Source organism: Canis aureus, chromosome 1 (assembly GCF_053574225.1).
Source record: "Canis aureus isolate CA01 chromosome 1, VMU_Caureus_v.1.0, whole genome shotgun sequence".
NCBI classification, from domain to species: domain Eukaryota; kingdom Metazoa; phylum Chordata; class Mammalia; order Carnivora; family Canidae; genus Canis; species Canis aureus.
The window spans coordinates 89,889,457-89,906,588 of NC_135611.1; the positions used below are offsets into that span (position 1 = coordinate 89,889,457).

General features: G+C 38.5%; 1 protein-coding gene across 3 annotated transcripts in view; it reads left to right on the top strand.

The window, feature by feature from the left end:
* DOCK8 (dedicator of cytokinesis 8) overlaps positions 1 to 17,132 on the top strand; it is a 229,918-nt gene that overhangs the window by 37,386 nt on the left and 175,400 nt on the right. For 2 of the 3 annotated variants that reach the window (XM_077908265.1, XM_077908274.1), the window contains exon 2: positions 12,759 to 12,861. In XM_077908265.1, coding sequence (XP_077764391.1) covers positions 12,759 to 12,861 — 103 coding nt within the window. Of the gene's footprint in view, positions 1 to 12,758; positions 12,862 to 13,737; positions 13,896 to 17,132 lie in introns of those variants that run through there. The other variant, XM_077908284.1, reaches the window with a different exon arrangement.

A 17,132-nucleotide genomic window follows, 5' to 3' on the forward strand; every position in this document is an offset into this window, starting at 1 on the left:
AATAAAAACAGAATAGTTTATAACTATGTCTTGATATTATATATAATTTGTCCCTCTTTTTTCCTTTTTGGTTTGTAACTAGTTTTTTAGAATTCATTTGTTTAGCCTATGTGTATAAACATAAAGATGTTTAATATTAGTCCATCTGCAAAAATAAGCAAATATTTAGAAGGCTACTATGTTTCTGTTGACTCCTAGTATAATTCTACTGTGGTGTGAGACTACCTGTTCTATCTGATTTCTGAACTTTGAAATTTGTTGAGATTTGCTTTGTGGTCCAGTATATGGTCACTTTTGGTAAATGGCACAAGGAGAATGTGTATTCTGTCATGAGGTGTAGATTTTTTACATAAGTCAATTAGATCAAGTTTGTTTATCATCTTCAAATCTTATATATCTCTGATTTTTTAATTTACACATTCTATCACTTACTAAAAGAAGTATGCTAAAGTCTTTCACTATACTTGTGAATTTGATTTCTCCTCTTCTGCAGTTCTTGCTTTATATGTTTTAAACCTTTATTACTTGGTGCATACACATTTAAGATTACTATCTCTTTCTGATAAATTGACCTTTGATCTTTTAGAAAATGTCGTCTTTACCTTTTGTCATGATTGATTGATTATTTATTTATTTATTTATTTGATCAATTTTTAAAAAAGATTTTATTTATTCATGAGAGACACACAGAGAGAGGCAGAAACATAGGCAGAGGGAGAAACACGCTCCCTGTGGGGAGCGTGACATGGGACTCGATCCCAGGACCCAAGGATCACCACCCGAGCTGAAAGCAGATGCTTAACTACTGAGCCACCCAGGCACCCATACTTCTTGCTTTAAAGTTCCTTTTGCCATATTACTATAGCCATGCCAGCTCTTTGGCTATTTTTGCCTAACTTTTTCCATCACTTTGTATGCAGTTTATCTAGGCATTTACCCAAGACAAATAAAAGAATATGTCCATAAAAAGGCTTGCACATGAATGTTAATAGCAGCTTTATTTGTAATAGCCAAAAACTGGAGAAAACTCAAATGTCCATTAATAGGTGAATGGATAAGTAAATGATGGTATTTCCGTGTAAGTAAATAGTCCTCTGTAATTAAAGGAAATGAACTATTGATACATGCTACAACATAGACAGATCTCAAAATAATTTTGCTTGTGAAAGAAGCCAGAAAAAAGAGAACTATTGCAAATTAGTGGTTACCAGGGAACAAGGGTTGAGGGAAAGAGAGTAAGAAGTGGCATGGGGAAGCTTTGCGATTGCAGAGATGGTTTCATGGGTGTACACTTGTGTCAAACTTATAAATCATCCACTTTGAATATGTGCAGTATATTGCACATCAGCTATACCTCAATAAATCTGTTTTTAAAAAAGTAAAGTATATGATGTCTCTTGTAAGTAAGTAGCATATAGTTTTTTATGTAATCTGATGATCTTTGTCTTGTAATTGGTGAGTTTACTCTAAGTATATTTAATGTGATCACTGACATAGTTGAGTTTGTTTTTTTCCTTGCATTCTTTCCTTCCTAAGACTCAGATAACTTACCTCGAACATGATGATAAAAACCATTCTACCTATTGCCCTAGTCATTTTGAGGAATGAGATCATTATATGTAAAAGTCTCAGTAAGTTATAAGTCATTACAGTTTTCAGGGTTTTTTTCCCCTGGTTTTCATAAATGAGCAAGCTGAATCCTAGATAAAATTCTAAAGTAGAAGCCCCTTTTCAACAGACAGGTTTATACTTAGGCAGATTGCCTGACATTTTTTTTTCCTTTTGAACCCCTTCACTCATTTCTCCCATGCCTCTTGGCAATCACTAATCTGTTGCCTGTATCTGTGAGCTTGTTTCTGCTTTTGTTGTAGATTCTATAATAAGAGATACCAATATTTGTCTTTCTCTGTCAGACTTATTTCACTTAGCATAATGCCCTCCAGGTCCATACATGTTGTTGCAAATGAAAAAGATTTCATCCTTTTTTTTTCTTTTTAATATTTTATTTATTTATTTGAGGGGGGTGGTAGGGACAGAGGGAAAGGAAGAGAGAGAATCCTAATCAGACTCTCTGCTTAGCATGGAGCCCAAGATGGGGCTCAATCCCATGGCCCCAAGATCACAACCTGAGCCAAAATCAAGAGTCAGATGCCCAACTGACTGAGCTACCCAGGTGCCTCAGGATTTTATTCTTTTTTAAACCCAAGTAATACTCCATAGTATATGTATATACAATTTATTTATCCATTCATGCATTTATGGACACAGGCTATTTCCATGTCTTGGCTATTGTAAATAATGCTGCAGTGAACACGAGGATCCCTATATCTTTTTGAGTTAGTGTTTTTGTTTTCTTTGGATAAAACCCAGATGTGGACTTGCTAGATCATATGGTAGTTTTATTTTTAATGTTTTTTGAGGAACTTCCATCCTATTTTCCATAGTGGCTGTACCAATTTACATTCCCACCAACAGTGCATGAGGGTTGCCTCTTCCCACATCCTCACTGACCCTTATTATTTCTTGCTTTTTGATGCTAGCCATTCTGACAGGTGTAAGGTGATAGCTCCTTGTGGTTTTGATTTATATTTCCCTGATGATTAATGATGTTGAGCATTTTTTTCATGTACCCTCTTTGGAGAGGACATCTCCTTTGGAAAGATGTATATCTTCTTTGGAAAACTGTCATTTCAGGTCTTCTGCCCATTTTTTAATCAGATTGGCTTTTTGCTGTTGAGTTGTATGAATTTTTAAATATATTTTCAATATTAGTGCCTTGTCAGATATTGATTTGCAAATATTTTCTTCTATTCAATAGATTGCCTTTTCATTTTCTTGATGGTTTCCTTTGCCGTACAGAAAATTTCTATTTTATTTATTTATTTATTTATTTATTTATTTATTTATTTATGTGAGAGATTTTATTTTATTTTTATTTTTTAAAAGATTTTATTTATTTATTCATGAGAATACACAGAGAGGAGAGAGAGAGGCAGAGACACAGACAGAGAGAGAAGCAGGCACCATGCAGAGAGCCTGACGTGGGACTCGATCCCGGATCTCTAGGATCACACCCTGAGCTATAGGCGGCGCTAAACCACTGAGCTACCCGGGCTGCCTGAAAATTTTTATTTTAATGTAGTCCCATGTATTTGGTTTTTGATTTTGTTGCCTTGCTTTTGATGCTAGATTAGGAAAAACATTGCTAAGACCTATTTCAAGGAGCTTACTGACTATATTTTCTTCTAAAAGTTTTATAGCTTCAGGTCTTACATTCATGTTTTTATTTGAGTTTAAATACATATTTCTACTGTGGTTCCCTTCCCCCCCCTATTTTTCAACTTGTCTCTTATTTCCAGAGAGATTACAACAATACATAATTAATAGAACTCTAATATTAATTAGTACTTTTACCATTTCACAGACAATGCAGGACCTTTAGAATATATGAACTCCATTTATCCTTCCTACTTTTTGTGTTATCATTGACATAGATTTTAATGCTATGTTTATTTTAGTTTTTAATTTTTTAAAGATTTAAAATTTCTTTTTAAAGTGATCTCTACACCCAACATGGGTCTTGAACTTATAACCCTGAGGTCAAGAATTGCATGCTCCACCAACTGAGCCAGCTGGGTGCCCCAATGCTATGTATATTTTAAATCCACATTATTATCATTATTTTGTACTATCATTGTCACTTAGATTTGCTCAAATATTTATCCTTTTGATGTACTTCTTTGCTTTCAGTACTTCTGTGCTTCCATCTGGGCTTGCTTTCCTTCAGTCTGAAGAGTTCTCTTTACTCTTTCTTTTAGTCTAGCTCTGCTGGTAATAAATTCTCTCAGTTTTTGTTTATCTGTGAGGTCTTTATTTATCCTTTATTAAGAAGGATATTTTCACCAGGTAGAATATTCTAGACTGGTAGTTGTTTTCTTCCAGCACTTTAAAGATATCACTGCGTTGATTTTGGGATTTCACTTTTTCCGTTCAGAAGTCAATGAATGATCAGTCCTACTATTACACGTTGAAGGCAATTTGTCTTTTCCCCTGATTGTTTCAAGAACATTTAGAATTTCTCCTTGATTCTCAGCAGTTTTATTATGATGTGGTTAGGTTCAATTTTCTCTGTATTGATTTTGTGGTGCCTTATGAATCTGTCTTTGGTGCTGCTTTCAACAATTCTTTTTTTTAAAGATTTATTTATTTATTTATTCATGAGAGATACAGAGAGAGAGAAAGAGAGAGGCAGAGACACAGGCAGAGGGAGAAGCAGGCTCCATGCAGAGAGCCCGATGCAGAACTCGATCCCAGGATTCCAAGACCTCAATCTCAGTGGCTGAGCATCTACCTTTGGCCCAGGTCATGATCTCAGGGTCCTGGATTGGAACCCTACATCGGGCTCCCTGGTCCGTGGGGAGTCTTCCTCTCCCTCTGTTCCTCCCCCTGCTCCTACTCTCTCTTTTTCAGGTAAATAATAATAATAATAATAAAATCTTGGGCAGCCTGAGTGGGTCAGCAGTTTAGTGCCTGCCTTCGGCTCAGGGAATAATCCTGGAGACCTTGGATCGAGTCCCACATCGGGCTCCCTGCATGGAGCTTGCTTCTCCCTCTGCCTGTGTCTCTGCCCTCTCTCTCCGTGTCTCTCATGAATAAATAAATAAAATCTTAAAAAAAAATCTTTAAAAAATTACTCAGTACTTCTAGGTGTTCTTTTAGGTGATTATGCTGCCTCATCAGTAGGAGATGATCATGTCAGGAGAGAAACTCACTTATATGGTGTTTATCTGATGATATTTACAGGCTGGGGGACTGTGACACCTTAGTGAGACCCTAAAGGCATTGGCTAGTTCTCCTCTAGGTTCCTTGTGGGGACCCTCAAACACTTTACTCATCGAATAAATATTTTTCCTATTCAGAGCAATTTTCCAAGTGAAAGGAATTTGGGACTCCCCTGGGAGGAAGAAACATAAGTTCCACAGCTTGTTAGTAAGTGGCAAACTTCTCTTTGTAGTCATGTTTCCACCTGTTGAATCATCTTTATAAAAATTGTATGTTTAGGGCATGTCCTTTTACGAGAAGAGATGGAAAATATGAGAAATTTTGAAACCTGAAATATCTATTATGAAGCCCCAGGTGATGAACTCTGAGGAATTTACTCCAAACTGCATGGCTCAAAATGTGGATGTATATGTTGGCATGGAGTTATATACACATATGATAATAATATTATATATATTGCATTATACACATAATGTATATATAACATTTGCTTTGGCTATTGATTTTTACAGTCTTTTTTTTTTTAATTTTTATTTATTTATGATAGTCACAGAGAGAGAGAGAGAGAGGCAGAGACACAGGCAGAGGGAGAAGCAGGCTCCATGCACCAGGAGCCTGATGTGGGATTCGATCCCGGGTCTCCAGGATCGCGCCCTGGGCCAAAGGCAGGCGCTAAACCGCTGCGCCACCCAGGGATCCCTTTACAGTCTTTTAAATTTAAAAGTGCTCTTTTTAAAAGATAATTTATTTATTCATGAGAGGCACAGACATAGGCAGAGGGAGAAGCAGGCTACCTACAGAGAGCCTGATGCGGGACTCAATCCCAGGACCTGGGATCATGACCTGAGCTGAAGGCAGACACTCAGCCACTGAGCCACCCAGGTGCTTCTATCATGTTCATGTCACCAGAGCATGCATCTCTTGATCTTGTGGTCATTCATGACTTCCAGCCCCACACTGGGTATAGAGATTACTCAAAAAAACCCCAAAAAACAAACAAAAACTAAAAATATAAAGGTGCACTTTACTAAAAGTATCTGAGGATACATCTCAGGAAAAGCCTTAGATTCTTTTTTTTTTTTTTTTTAAGATTTTATTTATTTATCTGAGAGAGAGAGAGAGAGAGAAAGCAGAGAGGAGAAGAGGGAGAAGGACTAGCAGACTCCAAGGCCAGCGGAGCATGGAACCCAACATGGGGCTTGATCCCATGACCCCGAGATCATGACCTGAGATGAAACCAGGAGTCAGAGGCCAAGTCAACTGATCTACCCAGGCGCTCCACCTTAGATCGTTTTAATGTGGTCAACTCCAGGAACTACTCACTCTTGAGCCAGCTGTGTTTCCAGACTTTATCCTTGCCATGCACTGTGATCCAACCCTGGCTTATTTACATCATTCAGAGATGGTTTTTCTAAATACAGTAAATTTAAAAATCTTTATTATTGCTGTTATACTGCACTGCCCTAACCTTATACTTCAGGAAGTTTGGGGAATAACACTCATTGCTTACTTGGTGCAAATCATTTCTGGTCCTGAACAATTGTTATTTTGCAAGGTTTGATTACACCATGTGCCTATGGCCATATATGTGTATGTGCCATCCATGAATGTCTATAATTAGTATTTATTACTAGCCACGTACTTTACACTCATATTTGTTGAGTGGTCTGTTAGTTACTAAGTCAGTTGTTAGTTACTAAGAGTACATTACATGTTTGCTTTTCTTTATCCCACCAATAGTGAACGATTTCACGATTGTTTAAAACGTGTCACATTCAGGAAAGCCCTAAGCCCTTTTAAATACTTATTAACATGGTTTTTTCTTGAATCAGTTTTAAAATTCTTCCAACCATTTTGGCTGCTGGCCATCCAGCATATAGTGAAAGAATTTTCTTTTAGGGATGAAAGCCAGAAAGAAGCCTTCTGGGGCTATGTAGTTTCCTGGCACAGCTGCTGGTGTAGATCATGGTGCTAACAGTTCCACTTGGAGATTCTTGAGCATCTTTGCCAGTTCCAGCTGGAAAGGTATCCAAGGAATCAGATAGTCCAGCCCTTTCATTTCACACGTAATGAAACTAAGACTCAGCCTGGTTAACTAATATACTTGAACTCAAACAGCTGGCAAATGGCTACATTTATTGTAAAGAAATGGGGCAGCCTGATAGTTAAGTAGGAGCACAGAAACCTAATGTTTAGATGTCATGAGATGGTGAAATCAAACAAACAAAATGCTGTTTTCCAAAAAAAAAATCAAAAAAAAAAAATGCTGTTTTCCATCAGGTCTGTTCCGTCTTCTTCTTTTTTTTCTTTTTTTCCCAAAGTGTGGTTAGAAAGTCCTCTTTTATAGGAGGGGAGGGGCAGAGGTGGGGGGAGAGAGAGAGAGAGAGAGAGAGAGAGAAAGAGAGAGAGGGACAGAGGGAATTTTAAGCAGGCTCCATGCGCAGTGCAGAGCCCAATACGGGGCTCAATCTCATGACCCTGAGATCATGACCTGGGCCGAAATCAGAAGTTGGATGTTTAACCAACTTAGCCACCCAGGCACCCTGGTTCAACAGTCCTTTTGTTTCAGAAGCCTCCTAAGCATTCCTAAGCTCAATTACCAACTCCCTCCTCTTTGCTCACAAGGCATGATCACATTTTTTATTATAATATTTATCATGTTGTATTAAAATCATTTATTCCATTATCCATCTGTCTTCCTCTCCCTCACCCACTGGCCTTTGCCTCCAGAAGGGGCAACAATATTGCCTTGGACTTTAATCTCTAGCACTTGCCAGAGAGTCTGGCACTTCTGTGCCCTTGATGTTTTATAAATGAATGAATGAACTAATACTCTCTCATAGTCTTGCACTATTAGCAAATCTTTACTGACATAAAAATCCCCTGGAGTTTCTGGCTAAACATGCAGTTTTCCAGGCCATGTCATAAGAGATGCTGTTTCAGGATGGGGGTAGGGTCTAGGAATCTAGATTTTATTAAGCAGTTGATAATTTGATGTATATGATCCATAGGCCACACTTATTAGCAGCATAAGCTGCATCATTAGTTCCACTGGTACTTAGTCCAAACTGTATCACAATTATCTGTCCATCTGAATAAAAAAAGAGCTTTGCTACCTATCCCCTTGTATTCTGACTCCTGAGTAGGAGTACCAACACTTTATTTTTTAAGATCTATTCATTCATTCATGAGAGATGGAGAAAGAGAGAGAGAGAGAGAGAGAGAGGCAGGCAGACAGAGAAGCAGACTCCAACCAGGAGCCCGATGCAGGACTCGATCCCGGTCCTGGGATCATGACCTGAGCCAAAGGCAAACACCCAACTGCCGAGCCACCCAGGCATCCCAAGTACCAATGCTTTAAACAAATCCCAGGGCTCCCTCCCAGTTTGATTTGTAGAAATAAAGAAAATAATATTTTAGGGGCAATTGAGTGGCTCAGTGATTGGATGTCTGCCTTTTTGGCTCACGTAGTGATCCCGGGGTCCTGGGATCCAGTCCCGCATCAGGCTCCCCACAGGGAGCCTGCTTCTCTCTCTACCTATGTCTCTGCCTTTCTCTCTCTCTCTCTCTGTCTGTCTGTCTCTCATGAATAAATAAGTAAAATCTTAAAAAAAATATTTTAAAACATTTTGAGTTACTAGAAGAGTGGCTTAGCTCATCAAGGAAATATCATCATAATATAAATCTAGCATCATGAAAGTTATCTTAGACATGTTGAATTTGGTCTGAGACTCAAATACAGAGGAAATAAGAGCCATATGCAATCACTACCTGTGTGGACACCAAGTCTGTATGACCCCTTCCCTGGGCTGAATTCTCCCATCTGTGTAGACAGGCTTTCCCCTTCACTATGGTCAATGTAGAGATGGAGAGGGTTGATTTTGACTCTGGGGTGCTAGGTGCTCTTGAGAATGAAGTTCCCTATCACTAACTTAATAGCTGAAATTCACAGAATTTAAATTATTCTCAAGAAGTGCACCTGTGCCTGCGTGCTACTTTATATGTATACACTTTTTTTTTGAATGATGAACTTAGGCAACTTTACATCAGAAAGAGCTGAATGAGGTAGTTATTAAGCTACTTTATATAACTACTGAGAGGATTTCTGATCCTTGTGGTGTATTTACACATATACTGTTAGTCATTTCTATTCAGCTCCTTACATTACTTTTCACTTGTAACTTTTTGGTATGTACCTTTCCATGGGTGAACCTAATTCATATATTTATTTTAAGTGGGAAAATCCTATTTCACCTATTTGCTGTTATTTACTGGGGGCTCTCCCTCACATTAAGTGCTATGGTTATTTTCAATTATTCACCACCATACACAGAGTTCTTATACTCATTTCTGCTCAAATTATATGTTTGTATGAATCCCATAGGGCATATTCTCCAAAGCTAAATGATTACATTACAAAGTAATGATAGTTTTATAGTTCTTGTTGTGTATTACAGTGTTGCTTTCCAGAGGCACTGAACCAATATACCACCCTGTGGGGTCCCACCGGGGTGTGGGGCATGCCGATTTTCTCACGGTTTGACCAACATGTGATTTTGTCATTCTAGCTTATTTTTGCTGGTTTAATATGTGTGTAGGACATCTCCAGAGAGACTTAATTTTGACTTTCTTTAAACAATATAAGTTCTTTTCCTTATGGGACAGTTCGCTATTTTCGTTTTAGGGACAAAGAATCCATCTCCATATTTGACGGTTTTGAAAGGATGTGTTTAATTGCATTCCATAGAAGTGATCCTGTAGGCATAGGAAATAGGATCAGGCTCGACTGTCAGGGAAGAGGATCAGTTGTATGGCTCCGAATTAGGAAACTGATGTGGAGAATTGCAACAGAAATCCCGCCTGACCCCATTTAAGGAAAGATTGAAGAGCAGGAACATTCTGATTGCATGCTGAAAAAAATATTGGGGTTTTGGCACAGGACAACAGATTTTGCTTCAAAATGAAAGCAAGCATCTGTCCCTGCTTCCTTTCTTTGACTCTCTTACTATACCACTCCTTTCTTGAACCTTTTTAGGTATTCCCATTTCAGGTAGATGCCTCTGGTCTATGGCAGGAAGAGCTTCAGAATGACCAGGAGACTAAATCATGTGGAGAAGACCTGAGGGCAGAAGTCTCAGGAGCAGTGAGTCATATCTGTCAGAAGGCATCCAGGTCATAGCGAAGGATCTTTGCTTGGTTGTCTTTTCCCTCCATGTCTATGGTCATCTCCCTAAGTAAGCAGATAAGTGATGACCATGCTGTGTTGGGTTCCTTTGGTGCCAAACACAAGATACAGTGTGTTCATGCAAGATGGGCCTTTGGATATGGACAGTGGTCTAATCTGTTGGTTTTTAAAAATTGATGATTGTTCAACTTGTAATGAAAATCAGCCTATTGAGTACTTGAAAGCAAATTCTGAAACTTTTTCTCCATTCCTGGCTGTTCCATTAAATTAAGTAATTTTTGCCTTCACTCTTGTGTCTTTAGGATACTTATACACATCTGTATTTATATCTGTATCTATATCAGCTTTATTTAGAAATAATTCACATACCACACAGTTAACCCATTTTTAACATGTGCAGGTCGCTAATTCTTAATATATTCATAGAATTGTGCTTCCATCATCACAATCAATTTTAAAACATTTTCATCACCCCCCCCAAAAAAAAACCCTCCTCCCATTAGCAGTCACTCCTCATTTGCCTCCAAGGCCCAGTGCTAGGCAACTACTCATCTACATTCTGTCTCTATAAATTTTCTTATTCTGGAAATTTCATATAAGGACTAATAAAATATGTGGTCTTTGGGTTTAACTCCTTTCAATTCACATGATGTTTTTGAGGTGCATCCATGTTGTCATTTATAGCATTACTTCTTTTTTATTGCTCAATAATATTCCATTGCATGATGGGCCACATTTTGCTTATCCATGCAGCAGTTGATAGACATTTGGGTTGTTTCCACTTTTCTATTATGAATAATGCTGCTATAAACATTCATGTATAAATTTTTATATGAAGGTATGTTTTCATCTCTCTCAGATATACACCTAGGAGTGGAATTGCTGGGATATATATGGGAACACCATGTTTAACTTTTTGAGGAATTACCAGACTATTTTTCATTTTTTTTCTTTTTTCTTTAATTTTTTTTAAATTTATTTATGATAATAACATCACAGAGAGAGAGAGAGAGAGAGAGGCAGAGACAGAGGCAGAGGGAGAAGCAGGCTCCATGCACCGGGAGCCCGACATGGGATTCGATCCCAGGTCTCCAGGATCGCGCCCTGGGTCAAAGGCAGGCGCTAAACCACTGCGCCACCCAGGGATCCCACTAGACTATTTTTCAAAGCGCTTGCACAATTTTACATTCTGGCTAATAATGCGTGATGCTCCAGTTTCTCTATCCTCACCAATACCTGTTATTGCCCATCCTTTCTGCTATAGCCATCCTAGTCATTGTGCAGTGGCAGCTCATGCAGTTGCATTTCCCCAGTGGATAATAGAATACTTCTTATCCTGGTATGTTCTTAGACTTAAAAAAATTAAACAAGGACAATATCTCAGGAAATTCAGGAATACAGGTAGTATGGCCTGCTTTCACTTCCTGGGGTGTTTCACACTCCACTGCATTGTCATGTAGGGGCAGTATCCCTGGCATAAATGTGCTCCAGCCATTTTCTTCCATCCTTTTATCCATTCATCATTCAGAATCATGGGAAGGAGAGATCATTGTCCTGTGTTGGGTTATGTGCCCGCCCCCTTTACTTTGTAATTATGCCTAGACAATGTACAGCATGAGTGTATGACTCTTGGAAGAACATTAGGGTGCTCTCAGATTGGGAGGACCTGAGCAGACTTTCTGCTTCTCTAGAAGTGCCACATTGCCACATTTGGGAGCCAAGCAGACCATGTCAGAAACCTTATCATGAAGGTAATGAATAATTATGCCTTAGTACACATTATAATGGAGAAAATATAATGAGCTTTATTTATAATACTCAAATATTATACTTTAAAATTATAATTAAAAATTTATATAGCCCTTTGTTGGATGCACAGCATGTTTCAAATATATTATCTCATTTGATCTTCAATAAATGTCTGTTAGTGTCTAGTTATACTATATAGCGGTCTCACTGTGCTTTAAATACATTTTTGTGAATTAGCCTAAGAATCTTCCCACCAACAAATGAGATCAAAAGAGAAATGTGACATGAGAAAATGTATTCTGAGCTTCAAACAAATGACTAACACATGAGTACCTCAAAGTCAATCTGCTTGTAAGCCAGGGTTTCCCTGTTCAACAGCTCATGACAGTAGGTGTGAGTAGACAATGGAGAACAACTTTCACGTAACTGGTTTCCAGCTACCAATGATGTTGGCTGAGGGGACAATGGCTCTGTGATACGGATGACTCGAAGGCTCACTCTATCGGGAGCAGTTTGGAAAAAGTACAGTCCTTGGAATTTTAAGTAGCATCTAAGGTGCCTGCAAGGAGGTGGAAGTGTTCATAGAATAGTTCTCTAGAGTGTTTTATCATAGCGGGCAGCTGGCCAGAAGAGTTCAACTGCTTAAAATGAGAATGGCTGGATCAAAATGGCAGCATGGAGGATATCTGGATCAAAGAACAGATCTCCTCATGCAGAAACAATGTCTCTGAATGGCTTGGGAAGAAGGATCCAAGTGCCCTGACTCTTTCCTTGGGCCTCAAACTCTTCCTCTGCGTCATACATTTACCCTTCCAGCAGGCATGGTTGGTTGTAGGTGTCTGGGCCTTTACGAGCTTTTCAAGAGTATATACTATCAGACAAAAGCTACAATGTTCATTCATAGGCCACGGAGGACATATTTGTTCTGCCAATTACCCAGCCAGGGCATGAGTTTTATAACATGATACCAAAGATTGTATCTATAATTGTGATGATTTGTTAAAAATAACCACTTCATTTAGATGTTTGTGTTTTACCCAAGGTATTCTTCAGCGGAAATAAGGAAACAGTTCACTCTCCCGCCAAACCTTGGCCAGTACCATCGACAGAGCATAAGTACCTCTGGCTTCCCCTCTCTTCAACTAGTAAGTATGAGTTACAGGTCTGCTTAGAGAATGGTCAAGGGCAGAAATGCACAGCATACGCTTTTGCTTCCCAATTTTCCTTAGCTTTTCCACTGCCACCTTACACCTCCAACCACCACTTCCTAATGCCATGCCTGCCTGTGACACCAGACTATTTCTTCTCTTCCTCCTTCAATGTGATCTTAGAATGAAGTGTGGCCCCCTCCAGGGCTGTGGTTCTAAAGTCTCAGGCTTTAGTGGGCAAACAGGCTACTTGATTTTACCCAAATTAGGATTCATATTTTGGGGGAGGGAGAGTGGCCTGGAACCTTACTATCGTTTGTAATAGGCTTTTACTGGGAAAAATATATCCCCAATCTGAAAAGCCAAGTTAGAAACCTTCATTTTTAAAAAATTGTTTTCTTGGAAGTATAATTCAGATACAATAAATTCACTCATTTTACATGTACAGTTTGGTGAATTTGGCCAATTTCTAGTCATTTAACTTCCGCTCAATCAAGGTATGGAACAATCTCTTCATCCAGCCTACAATCCAAGGCAATCACTGCTCCACTTCTGTCACAATTTTGCCTTACCTGGACTTCATATAATTGGAATCACAGGGCAGACCTTCATTTTTGAAACACACTCCCCTTTGAAGTGGAACATAGTTTATATTTTTATATTAACACCGGCCATTGGGTGCACATTATGTGTTATAGTATTTGAGGACTGAATGCCAGACATATGTCAGGTGGAATAAACCTGACTTAAATGAGATGATTTGTAAAACCAGAAGTGAGTATTCACTTCCTTTGTGGAGCCTGCAGCCCTTGCTGTACTCACTTCCTCACACAAAGCACAGCGGTGCTTTCTTGCTTGTTCTAGTGGTTATCTTGGGGAGGTTAGGTTATTTTTTTTTTTTCATTTCTCACTTATTACTTCAAAACCACTTCTGCTCTTCGAAGTTTGGTAACCTTCCACTTGGCTTCCTGTTGCCGCCATCTTGCCTCCTGTAACAATTTACACGCCGCGTAACTGTGTATCTTTTCAAGGTATGTTTACTGGAGTGATGTGTGGTTGTTTCAGTAGGATAATTTTGTGTGTTGGGTCATTGATAAAATAGTAGTAGTAAAAAATGTGTAGCACCTTTTACTGCACAAGGTAATGACATTTCTTAAACAAAACAAAATAAAACCCATTTATGACTTCAGTGGCTTGCTAGACTGCCCTTTTTGTTTGTACTTTTACTGTCTCAAAATTGCAGATTATATATAAAAGCACATTAAATGCCTAATATCTGTGCTTTCAGATACACTAGATAACCTTTAGACTAAGAGATATTAGCTATGTTTTTTTTGTTTAATTTGGTGCTGATCTATATTTCATTGAAAACCAAGGGGGGAAAAAACTTAAAAAAAAATTCCTGACTCAAATTGTATTCCAAACGATGCAAAATTCAATTAAAAAGTGAGCAGATATATATTCATATTTCAAAAAAGTTAAGGAAGTGGGGTTTGGTGTCTTGCTTGTTGGTAAATTAAGACTGTAGCTTCCTGCAGTTGCTGTCTTGAGAAACAGTGTGGACATCATTTAATTAAGAGGCTTTAAGGAAGTTTAGCGAGCAAACTTTAACCCTTCTCTACACACCAGCTTTGACTTTTATGCTGCAGCTGTAAATTTTTTAAAGTCACAAAGAAAAAAAAATTGCTTACTATCTACAGCTGTTCTTTTGGCTGTTTTGCCACCTCATCGGTAGGTTTTCACAAAAGTGATCATTTTGATGCATTTCTTCATTTGCTAGGTAGTCAAGTTAACATGGGGCTTAACTACCCATCTTGTAACAGAAGGTATCAGAGAAGTAGCAAAAATAAGCAACTGCGTTTAGCTCTTAAAGAATCATGTGTTCCTACGTGTCATAATTTATTCCTGGTTCTATTTGCCAATGAATAGCCTTTAAAATATATGACTCTTAGTATTCTGGGTTAGCTCCTGAATCTCTCTTCCCAGATCCCGAGTCCAATTTCAGCACATCCTGCTGCCCCTGTTCCTTCTTGTTAACTGCATGAGGAACAGGAGGCATGAGGGAGGCGTGAGGGAGCCAGGATGCCTGATTTTAATTCCCCCTTTGAAAACACACAGCCTGCCTAGGAAACCACGCTAACGTTTACTTGGTACTGGGCGGTAATGTCACAGTGAAGTAGCTGTTCTTTCCTCTGAGTCATCAACCTGAATAAAGGTTCCTCCAACAGACATCATCAACTTAATGGTGATTCCCCTTTACCTTAAAAAAAAAAAAAAAAAGAAGTTCATTTCATAGGAAGATAATGGGACATTTCAGCAAGATTCATTCCTGCCAAGGCAGAGAAGTAGCTTATCATCTAAAGATCTTCAAGCTAAAGTAGCTTTAAAAAAAAACAACAACAAAAAAACACAACTTCTCTTAAATGCTCTAAGCTCTTAAATGCTTAAAGCTCTAGGCTGTTCATTGTATTATTTTGGACAATTGAAAAGTAAGACCAAGTGCATTTTGACCTTTGTTTCCCTTACCTTTATACGCTGTCTTTATACGCTATCCATTGCAACAACCCCACATGCTGATACAAATGGCTGTTTAATTTTTACAAGTATTTAATGGTGCCAAGTTATTTAAAATCCCATCAGTAGGGCGCTTGGGTGGCTCAGTTGGTTGAGCACCTGACTTTTGGTTTTGGTTTAGGGAATGATCTCAGGGTTGTGAGATTGAGTCCCTCATTGAGTTCCAGGCTCAGCTCTGGGTCTGTTTAAGATTCTCTCCCTTTGCCCCTCCCCCTACTCACACGTGCACTCTCTCCCTCTCTCTCAAATAAATAAATAAAAATCTAAAAAAACAAAACAAAACAAAATAATCAATTATGTTTGCTGTTTTGCAAGAGGTAAGAAGTTGACCACAAGCCTAAGTGGACCTCATTTTGCTTGAAGTTAACATGCCTGCTTCATGAATTTGTGTATATGAATAGAATTTTTGTGTTGCAAAAAGTTGCACTGTATCATAAAATTTACTTTTCGTTTATAATAAATCATTAAAAATAATCACATATTTTTTTTACATATTTTTTTCTACAAAAACTCATCAGAAGGATCTGGGGTGAAGCATTACTGCCACTGATTAGGTATATAACCTGGAGCAAGTTAACCTCTGTGAAGGCTTCAGCTTTTTCATTTGCAATGTTGGTGTAACAGTGCTCCCCTCACTAGGGTTTAATAGAATGGTATCATAGATGTTGTGTAATCAGTGGCAAGTGGCACAGTCCACATGTTTGGCACTGTTGTCCATGTACTGGAGACACTGTGGGAGATTAAAGGGTGGCCAGAGTGGTTTCAGCAATGAAAGGCCTTGTGGTCTACTTGAGGGGACAGATGATACAGTGGATCTATATCATCTTTAAGCATGGTTGGTGTTCAAGAGGTGGTAAAAGCTTTCTGGGGGGAGGCTGAGAAGACTTAAAGGACGGTTCTTAGCCCTGGCTGCACATTAGAATCATCCAGGACCTTTAGAAATATCTGTGGCTAGGCTAACCAGAGAACAATTAAATCAGAATCTCTAAGGGTTGGAGCCTAGGTATCAGTGTGTTATAGTTCCCTGGGATTCTAGCATGTGATCCAGATTGAGGATTGTTTAGAGACCCTACTAAGGTAGAAGTATTCCAAATAGAGAGAAAAAACATGAAAAAAGGTAGTTTCTTTTATTGTCTTGGTTGCTCTGAATTTCAGAAAATGTGGTAGGCAAGGACCACTTGTTAACCCTATGGATATATCCTTATGTAAATATAGTGGCTTCTGTTGTAAATCTGATCAATCAAATGAGAGGAAGGGTGTGTTTGGGGTGTGTGTGTGTGGTTTTATTGGATTTTTGTTTTTTAACTCTACTTGTAAATGTTAGCTGTGATGTATGTATGTTTTCAAAGAGGTAAAATAATTTTAGGTGTTGCATTCTTGAATATGAAGAGGACTGACCATTTTGAGTTGGCTTTTTTAGACCTGGTGATATGATGGTAGACTTGCTCTGGGTCTCTTTGACACTCCTGTCAGAGTCTTTTGTGACAAGCGCCAAAGAGCATGGCCTTGTGTGTAGACTAACCTGTTTGTAGCATTGCCCATTGGCTTTGGCATCCTCCATTGTCACAGCCACATGGACAGGTTGATCAGACACCCTCTAATGCCAACCATCTAAACAGGCAAATGACTGTATATTTGATGTCTTCATTAAAATGAAAGAGTAAAATACTAAAACTATTTTCTGATTATTCAAA